General features: G+C 36.8%; 3 protein-coding genes across 11 annotated transcripts; 1 reads left to right on the plus strand and 2 right to left on the minus strand.

The window, feature by feature from the left end:
- Positions 1 to 157: 157 nt before the first annotated feature.
- Positions 158 to 4619, minus strand: LOC107923411 (retrovirus-related Pol polyprotein from transposon RE1). 3 transcript variants are annotated; one of them, XM_041081284.1, is made up of 2 exons: positions 3517 to 4619; positions 158 to 3194 (listed from the first exon to the last, which is right to left on the minus strand). In XM_041081284.1, the coding sequence occupies exons 1-2, from the start codon at positions 3520 to 3522 to the stop codon at positions 1794 to 1796; spliced, it is 1407 nt and encodes a 468-aa protein (XP_040937218.1). In that variant the 5' UTR covers positions 3523 to 4619; the 3' UTR covers positions 158 to 1793. The 3 variants fall into 3 exon arrangements, with proteins under 3 accessions (XP_040937218.1, XP_040937219.1, XP_040937220.1); XM_041081285.1 differs by having other exon boundaries at positions 158 to 3376; positions 3517 to 4555; XM_041081286.1 differs by having other exon boundaries at positions 158 to 3228; positions 3517 to 4554.
- LOC121209980 (secreted RxLR effector protein 161-like) lies at positions 558 to 1605 on the minus strand. Its single transcript, XM_041082032.1, has 3 exons — positions 1559 to 1605; positions 1354 to 1468; positions 558 to 1160 (listed from the first exon to the last, which is right to left on the minus strand). Exons 1-3 carry the CDS (start codon positions 1603 to 1605, stop codon positions 558 to 560), a joined length of 765 nt encoding a protein of 254 aa, XP_040937966.1.
- A 6337-nt stretch (positions 4620 to 10956) lies between the features above and the next one.
- Positions 10957 to 19249, plus strand: LOC107924440 (histidine kinase 2). 7 transcript variants are annotated; one of them, XM_041081290.1, is made up of 14 exons: positions 10957 to 11673; positions 12561 to 12830; positions 13427 to 13924; positions 14158 to 14433; positions 15065 to 15234; positions 15328 to 15552; positions 15656 to 15842; positions 16023 to 16074; positions 16159 to 16388; positions 16494 to 16592; positions 16973 to 17631; positions 17750 to 18256; positions 18457 to 18713; positions 18809 to 19249. In XM_041081290.1, exons 1-13 carry the CDS (start codon positions 11359 to 11361, stop codon positions 18704 to 18706), a joined length of 3738 nt encoding a protein of 1245 aa, XP_040937224.1. In that variant the 5' UTR covers positions 10957 to 11358; the 3' UTR covers positions 18707 to 18713; positions 18809 to 19249. The 7 variants fall into 7 exon arrangements, with proteins under 7 accessions (XP_040937224.1, XP_040937225.1, XP_040937223.1 ...); XM_041081291.1 differs by having other exon boundaries at positions 15340 to 15552; XM_041081289.1 differs by having other exon boundaries at positions 10958 to 11673; positions 16964 to 17631.
- Positions 19250 to 19344: the final 95 nt, after the last annotated feature.

Here is a 19344-nt window from a genome sequence, read left to right on the forward strand (position 1 = left end):
GATAGTGAGAATTAAATTAACAAAATTAAAAGACGTACAATAAGTGCACGTGTTATTACTTTTATGCATATTTTATTTTATATTTTTTCACATGGCTAATTATAAAGTTCATAAATTTAATAGGTTCAATTAGTCGATATGAGTTACTAAATTCAAGTATTGTTAAAATATTTTTTTAAAAATGCTTCTATCTTATTTCATAAGAATACAAATAAATATTTATAGTATCTCAATACTTAACTAATCCCAAACAGAAAAACAAATTATTCTACCAGCTTATAATTCTTTCTACACTCCCCCTCAAGTTGGAGGTATAAAAATATTTTTTTAACCCCAACTTGGAAATTAGATGACTGTGCTGTTGTGACCCCAAAGCTTTTGTCATAACATCTGCAAGTTGATCTGCAGTCGGCACATGTTCAGTAGCTATAAGCCCTTCTTGTATTTTTTCTCTTATAAAATGACAATCAATTTCTATGTGCTTAGTCCTTTCATGATACACAGGATTCGCTGTTATTTGAAGAGCTGCTTTATTGTCACAGAACAGTTTCGTTGGTTTACCTACACTTATCTTCAGTTCCTTGAATAAACCCTGAAAGCCAAACCAGTTCTGATGTTACTGCTGCCATACTTCTGTACTCGGCTTCTGCAGAGGATTTTGATATTGTGCATTGTTTCTTCGATTTCCAGGAAATGAGTGAGTTTCCTAAGTGTACACAAAAGCCAGAAACTGATCTTCTTGACATTGGACAAGAAGCCCAATCTGAATCACAATATGCTACCAACTGATGTTTGTTGAAAGCCTTCAAAAAAATTCCTAGCCCTGGCTCTTTCTGTATATACCTTACAACTCTTAACGCTGCTTCCATATGTGACTGTTTTGGACTTTGCATGAACCGACTAAGATGAGTAACAGCGAAGGTGATATCTGGCCTTGTATGGGTCAAGTAGATTAGCCTTCCAATGAGTCTCTGATAAATTGCTTTATCTTCTAACAACTTGTCGTTTTGATGCTGTTGAACTACTTTATCAAACTCTGCTGTTGTTAGTTTCTGATTCTGTTCAAGTGGTGTAAGCGCAACTTTTGCTTTACTTAAACCAGTATCTTGATAAGGTCTTGTGCATATTTCAGCTGATTTAACAAAATCCCCTCTTGAGACCTTAAAATCTCAATCCCAAGAAAGTACCGTAAATCTCCTAAATCTTTTATCTTGAAATTTTGATTTAGGACTCCTTTCAAGTCATTGATCATATCCATATCATTTCTAGTAATAAGAAGATCATCAACATAGACTAGTATTATGACCATCTTGCCTTCTTTCTTTTTAACAAAAAGAGAATAGTCAAACTTACTCTGCTCAAACCAGCCAACATAAGAGCTTCAGTAAGCTTAGCATTCCATTGCCTGGATGCCTGCTTCAACCCATACAAATATTTCTGCAGCCGACATACCATATGCTCCCCCTGGCTGCGGAAACCCTCAGGTAAGATCATAAAAACCTCTTCATGAAGGTCACCTTAGAGAAAAGCATTAGACACGTCCATTTGACAAAGAGACCAGTTGAGAGAAGCCGCAAGAGCCAAAATGGTTCGAACAGTGACCATTTTAGCAACAGGAGAAAAAGTGTCCAAGTAATCGATCCCTTCTTTTTGGTTGTAGCCCTTGGCAACCAACCGAGCTTTATATCTCTCTATTTCACCAGAGGCTCAAAGTTTGACCTTGTACACCCATTTACAACCAATAGGAACCTTCCCTGGAGGCAAAGGAACAACAGTCCATGTATGATTAGATTCTAAGGCCCGAATTTCCTCTTGCATGGCCTGAACCCAGTGGGGAGAGTGGTGAGCCTCAAATTAAGAAAGAGGTTCAGTAATATGGGAAAGGGAAGAAACAAAGGCCTAAGTTTTGAGAGGTAAATGGGATTAAAAAAAACAGAATTAGAAGAAGAAGCACCTGGGGATGAAGGAGATTGATAGGGATGAATAAAATCTTTTAGCCAAGAAGGAGGCTTAAGAGTTTGACCAGACCGCCTAGGTTCAACAATAGGCAAAGTAAGAGAGACAAGAGGTGGAGATGTACTTACTGAAGTTGGAACAGGATGTGGTGAAGCGCTTGTTAGAGGAGTAGGAGTGGGAATAATTAAGAAATCTAAATTTGAAATGTCAGGAGTAGGGGGAAACAGAACAGGAAATTCAGAAGAAGAAGATTTAAAAGGAAAGACATCTTCAACAAAATGAACATTGCGACTAACAAAAAATTTTCGAGAGTCCAAACAAAACAAAATATAACCTTTCTTGGAAGGAGAATAACCCAAAAAAACTGAGGGAAGGGATCTGGAAGAAAATTTATCAGAATTATGGGGGTTAACTGCAAAACAAAGGCACCCAAAAACACGAAAGTGAGAAAAATCAGGGGACTTTTTATAAAGCAATTCAAATGGCATTCGCCAAGCTAAAACAGAAGAAGGGAGCCGATTAATGATGTAACAAGCAGTTAAAATGCAGTCGCCCCAAAATTTAAGAGGAACATTGGATTGAAAACATAAAGCGCGAGTAATTTCGAGCAGATGCCTATGCTTTCGTTCAGCAATACCATTTTGCTGAGGTGTATCAATACAAGAACTTTGATGAATAATGCCTAAAGACTCAAAGAAAGAAGAACAGGAGGAGTTAAAAAATTCAGAACCATTATCACTCCTGACAGTTTGAATGACAGCAGAAAATTGAGTTTTGACCATGAGAAAAAATTGTTTGAGAGCTATCACAACATCAGATTTAAGCTTCAGTAAGTACACCCAAGTCATGCGAGTATGATCATCGACAATGGTTAAAAAGAAACGATGGCCACAATGGGTAGACACCCTATAAGGCCCCCAAACATCAAGATGTAATAAGCTAAAAGGAGTTGCTGCCCTAGAAACACTAGTTGGAAGAGGCAATTTAGATTGTCTAGCCATGGGACAAACAGAACAAGTAAAGTCTTTATTAATTGGCAAATTATGAAAAAAAGACAAACGATGTAATTTGTTGACAGGCACATGCCCGAGTCTAGCATGCCATAAGGAAATCGAATTAGCAATAGAAGTCATACAAGAAGTAGAAGTAGGGGATCTAACTAGGGCAGAAAAAGGCTCAAAAAAATAAAGACCATTCAGATGCTTACCAATCCCCTTCATCCTGCCATTGGAGAGATCCTGCAGGATGCAGAAATCAAACGGTAAAAAATGACTGCACAATGCAAATCAAGGGCCAATTTAGAAACAGAAATCAAATTATGATTAAAGTGTGGTACACAAAGAACATTGGCAAGGGTGATGTCAGGAGATAGTGACAAAGAACCAGAATGAGTTATAGTAGAGTGTTTACCATTCGGAAGCTGAACAAAATGGGAATTAAGAGGGTAAGCAATAGGCAAATTCAGAAACGTAGAATTAAAACATATATGATTAGTTGCACCAGTGTCCAAAATCCAAGAAAAAATATTATTAGCTGAAAAAGGAGTACGAGAAGGGATACCTGCATAATTGACAGCAGGTGCAGGCACAGGTCGGCTTTTATTCAACAACTCCAAGAGCTCAGAATACTGTTGAGGAGTAAAGACAGGGGCACTCTGAGAATTGAGCAGGGAATCGTCGGATGAGACTGCAAGAGCAGCCGGAGAAGCCTTCTTACGGTTGACTTGAATTTTTTACGGTTGCCAGAAGCGGTAGAAAGCAAAGCGATAGGTTCGGAAGCATGAGGTAGAACAGAGGAAAGACTCCGTTGAGCTTCTTCTTGGACGATCATGGAATAAGCTCTATTTACCGAAGGTAAAGGCTGCATCAAGAGGATCTGACTACGAACGGTAGCATAGGTCTCATTGAGACCCATCAAGAACTGAAACAATCGTTGTTGATGAAGATGGCTCGAATTTTGCTGGGCGACCTCGCAATCACAAGTGAAAAAAGGGACGAGAGCAGTATATTCATCCCAAAGCAATTTCAATTGCGTGAAATAAGAAGAAACAGTAGCATCACCTTGAGTGAGATGTGCAATAGATTGATGAAGAAAGAAAATACAGGAACCGTCCACCTTGCTAAAGCGATCCTTGAGATCCGTCCAAACCGCAACAGAATCAGAAGCAAATACAAGCCCCGCAGATAAATCTGGACTCACTGTGTTTAGAATCCAAGAAAGGACAAAAGCATTGCAGCGATCCCATTGAGCACGAAGAGAGTCCGGATACGTCGAACGGCGGCAATCACCATCAACGAACCCGAGCTTGTTCTTTGCGAACAAGGCAATTCGAAGTGAACGACTCCAAACAGAATAGTTCTCAACACCGGTCAAACGATGAGAAATAAGAATGGTGCCCGGTGTATCCGACGGATGAAGGAACAAAGGATGATGAAAATCAATATCCTACATGAGTAAAAAAAAAATAGCAGAGAATCACGAAGAAAAAGAAACGATAATGAATCGAAAGAGAAAGGAAAAAAAAATTAGAATTTGTGCCCTAAACAAATTAGGAACAAAGAGAACAGGAACGAGCCCAAGAAGAAAAAAAATGTGGCCCAACTGGCCAGAGAAAAATTGGCTCACATGATACCATGTTAAAATATTTTTTTAAAAAATGCTTCTATCTTATTTCATAAGAATACAATTAAATATTTATAGTATCTCAATACTTAACTAATCCAAAACAGAAAAACAAACTATTCTATCAGCTTATAATTCTTTCTACAGTATTCAGTTTATATGTTTATAATGTTCCAAATTCATAGTAGAATATTTAATTAGGAAATGTAATAGTTTATTGAATTGATATCTTTAATTCCACTAATTGAAAATTATTTTAATTTAATAAAATATGATTAATAAAATTTTTCACGTGAAATTTAATATTTTATTAAAATAATATTTTAATTAAGATAATTTTTATTTAATAAATAATAATTAATAAGTTTGGTGTATGAATACCTAAAGTTTAAAAAGTATATTGTAATAAAGAATTAATTTAATAAAAAAATGTACATAAATAATTATGGATGCTTTATAAAAAGTTAAATAAATCATAAAAAATGGGGTTTACTAAAAATTTGACTTATTAAGGGAAGGATTTAGCTCACAGTCGGTATACTTATTGACAAATGTGAGTTGCCATTATTGTAAAAATAATTATAATTATTATTCTTAAAATATTAAAACCCTAAACTTTAGATACTAAAATTTAGACCTTAAATTCTTAAACATAGCTTTTAAATCTAACTAAAAAAAAACAATAACAGAAAACAGATAGTGTATTCACATACTGTCAACCTATAATTTCCCTACTTATTAATCATGTAAAATTTTAAATTAATCTGATATTTTTAATTTATTTATTGAAAATACTATTTTTATTAGTATTTATTTGACCCTTGATTTTTTTATATGAAAAAAAAACAATTAAACATTCTCAAATTTTTTACATAATCAATATTAATATAATGTAATATATAAATATCAAATTATTAAATATTATGAAAAACTCATCATAAATCCTATTAGTATGATGAATAGGTGGACCTCTCCTTACTCATCATAACTCCACCTAATCTTAAATATCCTATTTTGAACTAATTAAATTTGTGAAGATGAGTTTCATAATTTTAAAGATAGGATCTAAAATCACTTTTTGTAAATAAAAATTATTATGATTCAAAATTAATTAGTCAATAATTGTGAATTGAATTGTAGTTCGATTGATATGTATATTATTGTCAATATAAAATGACGTAGGTTCAAATGTAATGGGTTGAAAATGAACTATGCATTATATAAAAAAAAATAGCAATGAATTGAAGAGTAATCATTCATATGGTTTCTGAAACAAGAATCATACATAGCCACATGTTTAGTTTGGGAATAAAAAAGATGTGGTAAAAAGGTTAATAAAACAAAAAACGAAGCGAAATGTTTGAAGCTAAATTAGTTGCACCAACAAAAGAAAACATGTTCCCCATTTCTCAAGACAAATAAAAACTAGTAGATATTAAATACAAATTGGTTAAATTAATTAAGAGATTGAGTAAATTAGTTTGATGTCTAAAAGCTTTCTAATCTATCACATGGTCAAGCCAATTAAGCAGGGGTGGGTATGCAGTATATAGCCCACCGACATTTGGGTTGCTGCCTATATCATTAACTAATAATATTACTATTACCATAAATTATGAAACTTCAACCTTTCCGCCACCTTTCTTTTTTCCTTTTGTTTTTTTGTTCTTAACTTTGCTGCAGAAAGTCATGGTTTCATTCCTGCTTTGATCCCTTTATTGTGAAATATGATTTAATTTTACTTAAATTTGGATCCTCCTACTTCTTTTGTTGTTAACATAAAATAATATATGCTTGCACTGTGATTATATTAATTGAGCCTGAGGGACTCTATTCTGTAACATAAAAGAGAGTCTTTTTTTCATATTAGAAACTTGTTACATGCTTCATTGAGAGAGATGTGATTTTCTAGATTGGCAGAGCAAACGTTTTTTACCGCCATTTCCATTGAAACAACTAAATTTCTGTTGAGGGTTGAGTTAGAAGTGTGAAGCGGAAACCATGGTTAGGTGACGTCAATTGTAACAGGGGGATGTGCAATACCAAGTTTAGCCTTCACGGTGTCAGATTCTGACTCCTTCTTTTGTTACAGTGTCTGATTCAGTCCGTATACCTGAGCTTAGCTCAGCTGCAAAACAGCAGAGGATACAAATTATCTTCCCTCTTTAAACTGGTGCAGTCTCTTTCTACTCGCAAAAAAAGTAAAACCCAGAAAATAAAAATTAAAAAATGGATGTGGTGAAAAGGTTTTACAAACTTTGATGTGATACTAATAATAAAATACTTTTTTAAAAAAAATAATAATGAAGGCTTTTATTTTAATTAATTTTTTCTTCTTGTTGGAAGGGTGGTTTGTTTGCTTTTGGGACCTAAACCTTCCCCACTTAGATGATGAGATAATCATGTAACCCCCCTAAAACCTCAGTTTCAAATGCTGGGCTCCGTGACTGTGTTTAAAAGGGCCAAAATAAAGAAAAAGAAAAGAAAGACAAGTTACTGACCTCCTTTTTTTATCCAAAGTGTGATGATTGATTCCAGTTGGGTTAACTCAGAAACCAACCGGGTTAAAGTCTAGGAATTTGGGTTTCAATATGAGGTTTTTATTAATCAAGTTGCATTCTTGATACCACCTTTTTTTTTTTTGTTTCTACAGACATTGAAGGAAGGTCGAGAGAACTTGGACTAGGAAAAAGCCAAATTTTTTCAACTTAGTCCATTTAATGATTCCCTCACAGGTTGCCCAAAAAGACACTGGGTTGGGTTCAGGTTGTTTGTGTTGCGGAAGCGACGATAATATTAATAACAATATTATCAGAAATATTTAGATAATTATTATGCCAACAATTATACTAAGAAAATTCCCAGTTAAATTGGAGGGGTCACAATGGTCCCGCTTAAAACCCAACAACTAGACAGAACTCACTTAGATATTTATAGCAATAATAACTAAATAAATATAACCAACATAAAGCTATTAAATAAAAGCAAACAAATAAGAAATAAAATACCAGAGTTTTAACGAGGTTCGGCCAATTTAGCTTACGTCCTCGGACACTACCAAATTAATATTTCCTCTAGAAATATTACAAAGGAGAAGATTTTGGGATAATACAACCAAAGGGGGAGGGGTTCTATATATAACAAACCAAACCCCCTCCATTTCTATCTTTTCCTAATGTGGGATATTGCCAATATTCAACAAATCTCCACCTTGGCGATATTCCACATCTTCGAACATCTTCTCATAACACAAACTTCAATAGTGTCTTCAATTTTGCAACCAATCGCCTTCTTCCCTTTTGGTAGTTGTGCCAGCTTCCACATCTTGTTTTTCTCTAGAGATTGCATTTCCTCTTCCATTGCACCTAACCATCTATAATTCTCTAAACTCTGAATGGCTTCGGTGTAAGTGGATGGAATATTATCAACAACTGGAAGTGCATAAGCTACCATGTCAGTGAAACGAGCAGGTTTCTGAATTTCTCGTCTCTGCCTTCTGACTGCAATTGGCTCTGATTGCTGTTGAGGTTCTTGGGTAGAAACCTCTTCCTCATCTGACTCTGCATCTGCCAATGAAGAATCACTAGTGGTACCTTTTGCTGGAATTACCACACTCTGCTCAAACTCCACCTGCTGCGGAGTACACTCCACCTGCTGCGAAGTACTACTCACTCCTTCTGGATTTACCTTATTCAACATGGCAGATTCATGAAAGGTAACATCCCTACTGATTATCGTCTTCTTTGCCTCTAGACACCACAAACGATATCCCTTAACACCAGCATTGAAGCCCATGAATAGAGCCTTCTTTGCTCTTGGATCTAACTTTGATTCTTTCACATGATAATATGCAATAGAACCAAAAATGCGCAAGGTGTCATAATCAGTAGCAGGTTTTCCATACCATTTCTCCAAAGGAGTCTTGCCATTTATAGCAGATGATGGCAAATGATTGATGAGATGTTGAGCGTACGTCACAGCCTCAGTCCAAAACTTTCTATCTAATCCAGCATTAGATAACATACATCGAACTTTCTCCACAAGCGTTCGATTCATACGCTCTGCCACCCCATTCTGTTGCGGTGTTCCACCTACGGTGAAGTGCCTTACTATGCCACAATCTTGGCATATCTTCAGGAAAGGATCGCTTTTATATTCTCCACCGTTGTCTGATCGGAGAACCTTAATCTTCCTTCCTGTCTGATTTTCAACTTTAGTTTTCCACTTAAGGAAAACTTCAAGCACCTCATCTTTGTTCTTCATAGGAAACACCCAAACTCGTCTGGAAAAATCATCAATAAAGGTGACAAAATAACGTCTTCCTCCAAGTGATGGAGTCTTGGACGGTCCCCATACATCAGAATGCACATAATCCAGAATACCTTTAGTATTGTGAATCCCAGTGCCAAATTTCACCCTTCGTTGTTTTCCCAGAACACAATGCTCGCAAAATTCAAGTTTGCAAGTCTTTGTACCTTTCAATAATCCTTGCTTGGCTAGAGTTTGCAAGGATTTTTCACCAGCATGGCCCAAACGCATATGCCACAGCTGTGTTGCCTCAGCGTCCTTCTTGGTACTCGTAATTGCTGCTGCTGTTGTCCCGACCACTGTACTACCTTGGTAGTAATACAGATTGTTCTTTCTTATGCCTTTCAACATCACCAATGCTCCTGAAGTTGCTTTAAGAACTCCATCTCGTATTGTCACAACTAGGCCTTTAGATTCTAACGACCCCAAAGAGATGAGATTCTTCTTCAACTTTGGGACATATCGTACATCCCGCAAAATTCTAGTAGATCCATCATGACTCCTCAGTTTAATTGAACCTATCCCGGCTATTTTACATGTGTTATCATTACCCATGTAAACAACCCCTTCATCTAGTTTTTGAAATTCAAAGAACCATTCCCGAATGGGACACATATGATAGGAACAACCAGAATCCATGATCCACTCATCTGCATATAATGTTGAAGATGTCATACTAAGAGAAAAGTCTGACTCTGCTTCACTATTGCATTCTGCAACATTTGCATCTTGCGGAGTCTTCCCTTTTTTCTTCAATTTTGGACAATCTTTCTTCCAATGTCCTTTTTCTTTGCAAAAAGAACATTCATCTTTGGCAACAGCTCGACCTTTGGACTTTCTTCTCTTCCCCTTAGACTGACTTTGCTGACGACCTCTTGTTACCAATGCTTCCACTGCTGCTTCACCTGAACCTTTCAACTTATCCTTTCGGCGTAGTTCATAGCTATACAATGCAGCAGTTACTTCATTGAAAGTTACTTCCGATTTTCCATGAAGTAGAGTAGTTTCAAGGTACTCAAACTCCTCAGGAAGCGATCCCAACAACATTAATGCCAAGTCTTCGTCTTCAAAAGTCACATCCAAATTCAACAAATCAGCCACCAGCTGATTAAAATTGGTAATGTGCTCGTTCATCGTGGTACCAGGAACATAACTGAAACGAAACAGTCTTTTCTTCATATGTAACTTATTTTGACTGTTCTTCTTCAGAAATTTCTCCTCCAATGCTTTCCACAATTTACTTGCAGAAGTCTCTTTACTGAATGTATACTTCTGCTCTCTGGAAAGACATGATCGAATTGTACCACATGCCAATCGGTTGATGGTCTTCCATTCTTTATCATCAACCCCTTCTGGTTTTTCTTCCTCAATGGCAATATCTAGACCCTGTTGAAAGAGGGCATCTAGAAGCTCACTTTGCCACATGCCGAAATGACCTGTTCCATCAAAAATTTCCACTACAAATCTCGTATTTGCAGTTCCAATCCTCGGCAAAATGTACGAAGTGGAAGTTGTTGATATGGATGGTTTTTCTTCTGTCATTTTTGCCATAGCTTCTACTTAATAGCCACCAAATGCAGAATACCCACAAGCTTTAGGAAATGTTTCTGATGTGTAAGATCAGACTAAGCTGCAAACACAGAGCATACTACAAAACCTTGGCTCGGATACCAATTGTTGCGGAAGCGACGATAATATTAATAACAATATTATCAGAAATATTTAGATAATTATTATGCCAACAATTATACTAAGAAAATTCCCAGTTAAATTGGAGGGGTCACAATGGTCCCGCTTAAAACCCAACAACTAGACAGAACTCACTTAGATATTTATAGCAATAATAACTAAATAAATATAACCAACATAAAGCTATTAAATAAAAGCAAACAAATAAGAAATAAAATACCAGAGTTTTAACGAGGTTCGGCCAATTTAGCTTACGTCCTCGGACACTACCAAATTAATATTTCCTCTAGAAATATTACAAAGGAGAAGATTTTGGGATAATACAACCAAAGGGGGAGGGGTTCTATATATAACAAACCAAACCCCCTCCATTTCTATCTTTTCCTAATGTGGGATATTGCCAATATTCAACAGTTTGTTTTGGCATGATTGCTGATCTTGTTTTGGTGGTGTTTCAAAAGAAAAGCATGTCTTTTGATGCGAGCATATGAACTTTCAAGTGGATGGTATGGAGTTTGGACCACTTTGGTTTCTGGGTAAAGTGGATAATTGGAGCTTGTTTTTGTTGAGAAATGAGCTGGATTGTCTCCTGAGTTGTGCTGTCGGTTAGGTGAATGAATTTTTTCTCTGTTTCATTTTGACAAACTTGAATCTGTTTTGAATTTTGGTGTTGGGGTCGCCTTGGTGGTTTTACTTTCATGAATTTGTTCTTCTTCTGGAACTGGGAATTTTGAGAAGTTCTTAAGGCGCCTTGGGGAAATACATAAGTTTGCTTTGCTCAAGATGTCTATGAACGGCAAGCTTTCTGGTTCTAATTGTAGATTATCAGCAAATTTTAGGCTGAAGAAAGCTAAGGAGACTATGCATGGACCCAATTCTTTCAGAAAATGGAAGAGGAACCTTCTCTTCCTCTGGCTTTTAGGCTTCGTTTCCACTGGGATTATTTGGTTCTTGTTGAGTTTCAACAGTGTAGCTTTGGGCAGCAATAAGAAGACAGCCGATTCTTGTGAGGAAAAGGCAAGAATCTTGCTTCAACATTTCAATGTTAGCAAGAACCAATTTCTTGCTTTAGCTTCTTTCTTCTATGAATCAGATCAGGTAACTTTTTGTATCTTTCTTAGCTTTAGACATCCCTAGCTGCAATTAGTTTATATACCGACAAAGCTGTTGCTTTTAAGGTCTGATTTTGGTTTTGAGGGCTGAATTTGGTCAATATAATGTGATAAGACAAATGTGGCTTTGTTCTATCGGATTTTTCCTTTCTGGAAGATAATGTAGAATAAATATATTATGTGGTATGTACTGTTTTTTTATTATTATTATTTTTTTCTGCTGGAAATCATAGAAGATATTCATCTGAAAATAGGGTCATGATATGATTCTGTAACCTATTTTCGAATCTTGTTATTGCCTTCTTCACTCCTTGTATGGTTGGATAATGAGTCACAGAAAGTTGCTCTCTTCCTGTTTTTGAAATATATTATTAAATTGATGCATTAGTCCTCATTCTCATTCAAGCATTAAGGGCCAGATCCCTTTAAATTGTTCTTGTGCTCAACTAATATGTGATTCTTCAAAGAATATTCTTATTTAGACTGGAAATGTTCTCTAAGTTCCTTCCCAGTTACATTTCTTTGGAGTGGAATCGTATGAACATGTCTTATTATTTAATGGCAGCTAAACGTCAATGAAAATGAAGTTTATATCCTTTTCTTGATAGGAAATGCTATATGATACTATAACGGTGAACAGAATTTAAGATCTAGATATGTGGTTAAGATCAAGAGTATTCCAAGATTCCTTTGACAAGGCAATCACATCTTCGTGAAGATAGGATTGAGTTCTCCATGTCTCATTTTAAATAAATTGTTTGTTGTGAAGTTGCATGAACAGTCTTTCCAGCTACGAATATGGTTGCCAAAATGCATGTCTTAGATTTTCTATATGAAAATTTTATCATGCTCTCATTCCTCTGCATATTACAGATAGCATTTCTCGGATGTGGCAAACATTCAGGACTTGAAAAGCCATGGAGTGATGATGTTACTTGTGCTCTTAAAGTACTGTGTCCAGAGAAGCAAGACTCCAGAATGCAGCAGGTGCAGATCGTAAAAACTATGGAACTTAAGGATCAATGTCCAGTCCAAGTTGAAAATATTCACAGCGAGCATGACTTGTCGTTGCTGGATCACCATACTTATGTCCCACAAAAATCTGTTTCATCAATATCATGGGAGCATCATAGTGGTGGAAAGGTAGCATCTAGATGTTAGAAAACACCTAACAGTAGTAAATATTCAACCTTTTAACTTCGTAAAGCTTAGTTAATGCTGTACAATGCATTCTTCAGACTGATGGCTAAAACTTTGCAACATAATTTTGCCCCTTCCTTTACTTGATCACTAAGTAATGTTATCAGAAAAAAAAAGTTGTCTGTTTACACTTGTGGAGCACACCACTGGCTGATAATAATTTTGGCTGCAAAGATTTCTGAAAAGAAGCTGCTAAATATATTCTTCTTTTCTTAGGTATATATGTGCTCATAAAACTACAATGTGTAAATGAACATTGAATGTTAAAGACAATTCAACTTAGAGAATGCAATGAATTTTTATAATTCTTGGTTAATAGATTCTGGTATTCGTTAGGAGTGATATGATGAAACTTACAGTCTCAATTGCAAGCTGAACTGTCAGGATTATACATGTGATATAATGATGGACCCTTTTCCGTAATCAGATAATTTCACTCATATGCATATATATAATCTTACTGAAGTTGCATGCCTTAAAGTCCTCCATGAGTAATGCTATTAAAATAACCATCATTTATGTTGTTTTGGCATAAGCAGAACATCTTGCAAGGAAGTGCATTTGGAGGCCAACCAAAAGACAATTTCAAGAACTTGTCTTTCTGTATGGGGAAAGGATGTTGGTTGCTTCTTGTTGGAGTGATACTGAGCTGTAAGATTCCAGGATTTTGTTTGAAGCTCAGGTGGAAACAAAAGAATGAGCCAGCTCCATTGCAACCTGCAACTCAGCAACTACAGCTGCTGTTGCAACAGAAGCAGCAGCAGCAGCAAGACCAGAGCCCTCCCAAAGGTGCTGGGAAGTGGAGAAAGAAACTCTTAACAGTTTTCGTACTTCTGGGGATCCTTACATCCATCTGGTTATTTTGGCATTTAAACCAAAAGATCATTCTGAGGAGAGAACACACACTTGCCAACATGTGTGATGAGAGAGCACGGATGTTGCAAGATCAGTTCAATGTTAGCATGAATCATGTTCATGCCTTGGCAATTCTTGTATCCACTTTTCACCATGGGAAGCATCCATCCGCCATTGATCAGGTCATATTCTATGTGCTTATATCTGAATAAGTAATGTGTTTCTATTTTTACTTACATGGATTAGTGTATGGCTTTGCTAATGAAAGATGATGGCTTGCATCACTTAACTTGTTGGTCATCTATGGAACCATAGTTCTTGGCTTAAAATTGTATATGAATTCCTAGTGCTTACAATGTAGACAAGTTTGGCTCTTGTTTTATGTCTATCTGAACTACTATTTCATGTTTTCTAGAAAACATTTGGTGAGTATACAGAGAGAACAGCTTTTGAGAGGCCGCTTACCAGTGGTGTTGCTTATGCATTGAAAGTTCTTCACTCAGAGAGGGAGCAGTTTGAGAAGCAGCATGGATGGACAATAAAGAAAATGGAAACTGAGGATCAGACTTTAGTCCAAGATTGCCGGACTGAAAATTTGGACCCTGCACCCATTAAAGATGAATATGCACCAGTGATATTTTCACAAGAAACTGTGTCTCATATTGTCTCTATTGACATGATGTCTGGACAGGTATGTTTTGCTTTATCTCAGGCTGCACTAAATATTTTATAGCATTCAGTTTCAGCCGTAGTAGGAACTAGAGCAGGAACCAAAGTAACTCAGCACATACCCTCCCTACTGAAAGTGGGACTACCATTTAGTGGGGAAATCGTGCAAATTTCCTTGAACTTCAAGTTTTTGAATGATGAGAAATGATTTAATTGGTTATAGCATTCAAGTTTCATTTCAGTGATTTTGCAAACATTGAGGATGAGTGTACTGTGAGACTTGCTAAATTTAAGTTGCTTAGCTACAAGTATATAATCCACATTTTCCCCAATGTTATGTTTGATTTCAACACTAAAACATCAAAGTATTAGGCAAAGGGATCAACAAGCACAGAAACACAAAGTAATAGGAGTATGATATTTATAATCATAGCAGTGAATTGGAAATCTTCTTCAATACCAGGTTAAAAGAAATTAAAGAGCCAACACCAGATCCTCTTTTGTCATGTTGTAATAGTCTGTCTACTTAGTAGGCAACTAGTAGTTATAATGTTGAATACAATTCCCTTAGAATTGTTCCTATTTACGTCTTCTTACTGCATCTTCATTTAGCAAATAATGTTATGTTAATTTGCTGTTTATGCTGTTCACAGCAAGACCTTGAGAACATCCTGCGAGCAAGGGCAACCGGAAAGGGTGTATTGACATCACCTTTTAAGCTATTAAAATCCAACCACCTTGGTGTTGTGCTCACATTTGCAGTTTATAACAAGGATTTGCCTCCAGATGCTACACCTGAGCAACGTACTGAAGCGACCGTGGGGTAATTATCTCTTAAACTGTTATTGGAATTTCTATACATCTGACAAGTACTGTTGTTGTCGCTGTCAGTTCAGTTTTACATTTGAATAGTCAGTTTCAATTGCAGGTATCTGGGTGCATCTTATGATGTCCCCTCCCTGGTGGAGAAGCTTTTGCACCAACTTGCTAGCAAGCAAACGATTGTTGTCAATGTGTACGACACAACCAATGCATCTGCTCCAATCAGCATGTACGGTGCTGATATAGCCGATACTGGTTTACTGCATGTTAGCAGCCTTGATTTTGGCGACCCATTAAGGAAGCACGAGATGCACTGCAGGTTGGTGTTTTTTTCCCCTAAAATATAAATAAGAAGTTTTAATGTTAGCAAAAAGATGTGAGATGTTATGTTTCCTCAAAAATGGAATTTTTTGCTCTTGTAGGTTCAAGCAAAAACCTCCATTACCTTGGATGGCAATCAATGCATCTGTGGGAGTCTTAGTTATTACTTTGCTTGTCGGTCATATCTTCCATGCAGCTATATGTCGAATCGCAAAAGTGGAGAACGACTGCCGAGAGATGATGGAGCTCAAAGCTCGTGCTGAAGCTGCAGATGTAGCTAAATCTCAGGTTCTTTCGCTACTACTAGCAAACAAGTCTCTACTATAAAAAAAAAAGGATTGGCTTAACTTTATCCAAATTCATTTTGTTAGCGATTGTTGTCTTAATGTAAAATTTTCTCCTGAAAAAAATGACTATAATGGAATAGTTCTACAGTGTTTTCTAACTTTATGGTTTTCTATTTTGTAGTTTCTAGCTACTGTTTCCCATGAGATCCGAACTCCAATGAATGGTGTTTTAGGTGATTAGAAAGCCCTTCAACTTTCCAGTCCAGCACAAATAATTAAACTGTGGTATTTACATTTTGTTGTTATAACATTCACAGGTATGCTGAAAATGTTGATGGACACTGATCTTGATGCGATCCAAAGGGACTACGCCGAGACTGCTCATGCTAGTGGTAAAGATCTTATATCGCTGATAAATGAAGTTCTTGATCAGGCTAAGATAGAATCAGGCAGGCTTGAACTTGAGGATGTGCCCTTTGATCTACGCAACCTTCTCGATAGCATTCTCTCACTCTCCTCTGACAAATCTAATGATAAAGGAATCGAGGTAAAACGAAGATATGTCTCTAGTAACTCATCTGGTTTCCTTTCTTCCGTTTTTCTTCTTGTTCTTACATAATCCTGTTTGTTTGTCTTATTTGAACATGAGAAGTCGGCGGTTTATGTATCTGATCGGGTTCCTGAAGTTGTTGTTGGTGACCCTGTGCGGTTTCGACAAATAATTACTAATCTTGTTGGAAACTCAATTAAGGTTTGTTATGTTTGAATTTATATGTTTCTTCCCTGTTTGTTGCATCATACATCTAAAACTTATATCGCCCAAAGACTTGGAAAAGGATGTATGGCTTCTGAACTTGATGCATTTTCTTGCGGATAATTGAGTGGGGTTATCACCTTGTCCTTTTATTCAGAAACTTATATCAACATACATGCAGCATTATGGAAACTTAATGTAAAGATTTGTTTTCAACTCTTGAATGCCGGGAATTCGCCGTTCCATGGTTCTTTCATGTTTAACTTGCAGTAGAGATCCGGGAAATCAGATGAACATTTAAGTTCCATTCTTTTCCCGAAATCTTTCGAATTTGTACATGTTCTCCAACTTAGAACTTGAAATTGCAGTTCACGCAGGATAAGGGACATATTTTTGTCTCGGTGCATCTGGTAGATGAAATGAAAGGCACATCCGATGTGGGGGACAAGGTGCTACAACAAGGCTTGAACTTAGTTCAGGACATGTCAAGCAAAACCTATAATACATTAAGTGGCTTTCCAGTGGTAGACAGATGGAGAAGCTGGGAGAATTTCAAATTGTTAAATGGAAAAGATGCAAAGGATGACCCTGAAAAGATTAGATTACTTGTAACAGTAGAGGACACAGGCGTCGGGATTCGTTTAGATGCACAAGATCAAATTTTCACTCCTTTTGTGCAAGCTGACAGTTCCACTTCACGACATTATGGTGGGACTGGAATAGGATTGAGCATCAGCAAACATCTGGTGGAACTCATGCATGGGGAGATTGGGTTTGTGAGTGAACCTGGCGTTGGCAGTACTTTCTCATTTACTGGAGCTTTTGGAAAAGGCGAAGTAAGTTCTCTTGATTCCAAATGGAAGCAATATGATCCAGTGGTTTCAGAGTTCCAAGGATTGGGAGCACTTATTATTGATAATAGAAGCATCCGCGCTGAGGTCACAAAATACCATCTTCGAAGACTGGGAATATCTGTTGATATAACTTCCAGTTTGGAGTCAGCATGCACCTACGTGTCAAGCATTTTCACCACAAGGTAGCTAGAATAATTGTGGTGGTACTTTATATATAAGAATTTGAGGACAATTAATTTTCAACCGCAGCATTCAACTTACATTGGTTTTGCTGATTCATTTTTATTATTTCTTCTGCAGTGCATTTGCACAATTGGCCATGATTCTTATTGACAAAGATGTTTGGAATCAAGAAACAGTTCTTCAGCTACGATCTTTGCTCGAACAACATAGGCAAAATTGCAAACGAAATGTTTCAACAAACCTTCCGAAGATTTTTCTTTTGGGTACCTCCATGAGCCCTGTGGAGCGCTCCAAGCTTAAGACTTCTGGTTTTGTAGATAATGTGCTGATGAAACCTCTTCGGTTGAGTGTCTTAATTGCATGTTTCCAAGAAGCCCTTGGAAATGGTACAAAGGGCAAAGTACGTAGAAAGAAAATCTCTACACTCGGGAGCTTACTTAGAGAAAAGCGGATTTTAGTCGTCGATGACAATAAGGTTAACAGAAGAGTGGCAGAAGGTGCTTTAAAGAAATATGGAGCAATTGTCACCTGTGTGGAAAGAGGCCACGATGCACTCAACAAGCTTAAGCCACCCCATACTTTCGATGCCTGCTTCATGGATCTCCAGATGCCAGAAATGGATGGGTAATCAATCCATAACAACCCTTTAACTTTTTTTTAGCATTTACTCGGTTAATACATCAAAACTACGAGGCAATATTATTATCAAGTATATCCAGATGCCAGAATGTTGATTAGCTTGATAGACCTTGGTCTTAACATCTCCAAAATATGTTTTAATGGAAAGAGATCCTTGATCCTGATACTTAAAATATTATTTGCAGGTTTGAAGCAACTAGGCAGATCCGCAGTGCAGAGAGTGAGGTGAATGACAAACTTGCTTCTGGAGAAGCATCTATTGAGATGTACGGAAACGTGTCCCACTGGCACATTCCAATATTAGCTATGACAGCTGATGTGATCCAGGCTACATATGAAAAATGCCTGAAATGTGGGATGGATGACTATGTATCGAAGCCTTTTGAGGAAGAGCAACTTTATTTGGCCGTTGCACAGTTTTTTGAGTCTGGCTGATAGAGTGGTAGGTGGTTCAACTCTCTTTGCTTTGGTCGACCCCCCTATGACTTTCTGTTGTCTTAACAAGTGACAAGCCTCGACTGACATGAGTCTACGCAGGCCTATGTCTTGCCTCATGATGGTGGACGACTGAAATATGGTAATTCATGGCATCACTCCTTATCTATGATCTATAATCCATAAACTGGCGACTTAAAGTGATGAAAGAAGCTTCTTGATATGATGAATACATAGTATTTGATGAAATGCCGAAGCCAAGATATGATCGTAGGATGTTTACCATGCGGGATTTTATCTTCAGGAAATGCCGAGCTTTCATCCAAGAAATTGCTTCCAAGTGTGTCGAAAGAGTACCCGAAATCTTCTGATTGTCTTCCATTTATACAATCAGCCAAGTTCAAGGGACAAAGTGGTGGCATTTCCTGTACATAGCAATTTTTATTTAATTTGTAATTAAGTGACCTCCATTCTTTTTGGCCTCTCATCTCATATCATATATTTTTCACCTAAGCAATAAAAATTAATGTACGTTCTTTTCCATGTTTCAATTCTTCGAGTATTTTTGCCTCTCAATTTCTTCTATTTAATTTTGAAGCTCACCAAACTTTTTTCTTTAGGAAGTTTTTATTTCATTT

This window comes from Gossypium hirsutum, chromosome A11 (genome assembly GCF_007990345.1).
Source record: "Gossypium hirsutum isolate 1008001.06 chromosome A11, Gossypium_hirsutum_v2.1, whole genome shotgun sequence".
NCBI lineage: Eukaryota > Viridiplantae > Streptophyta > Magnoliopsida > Malvales > Malvaceae > Gossypium > Gossypium hirsutum.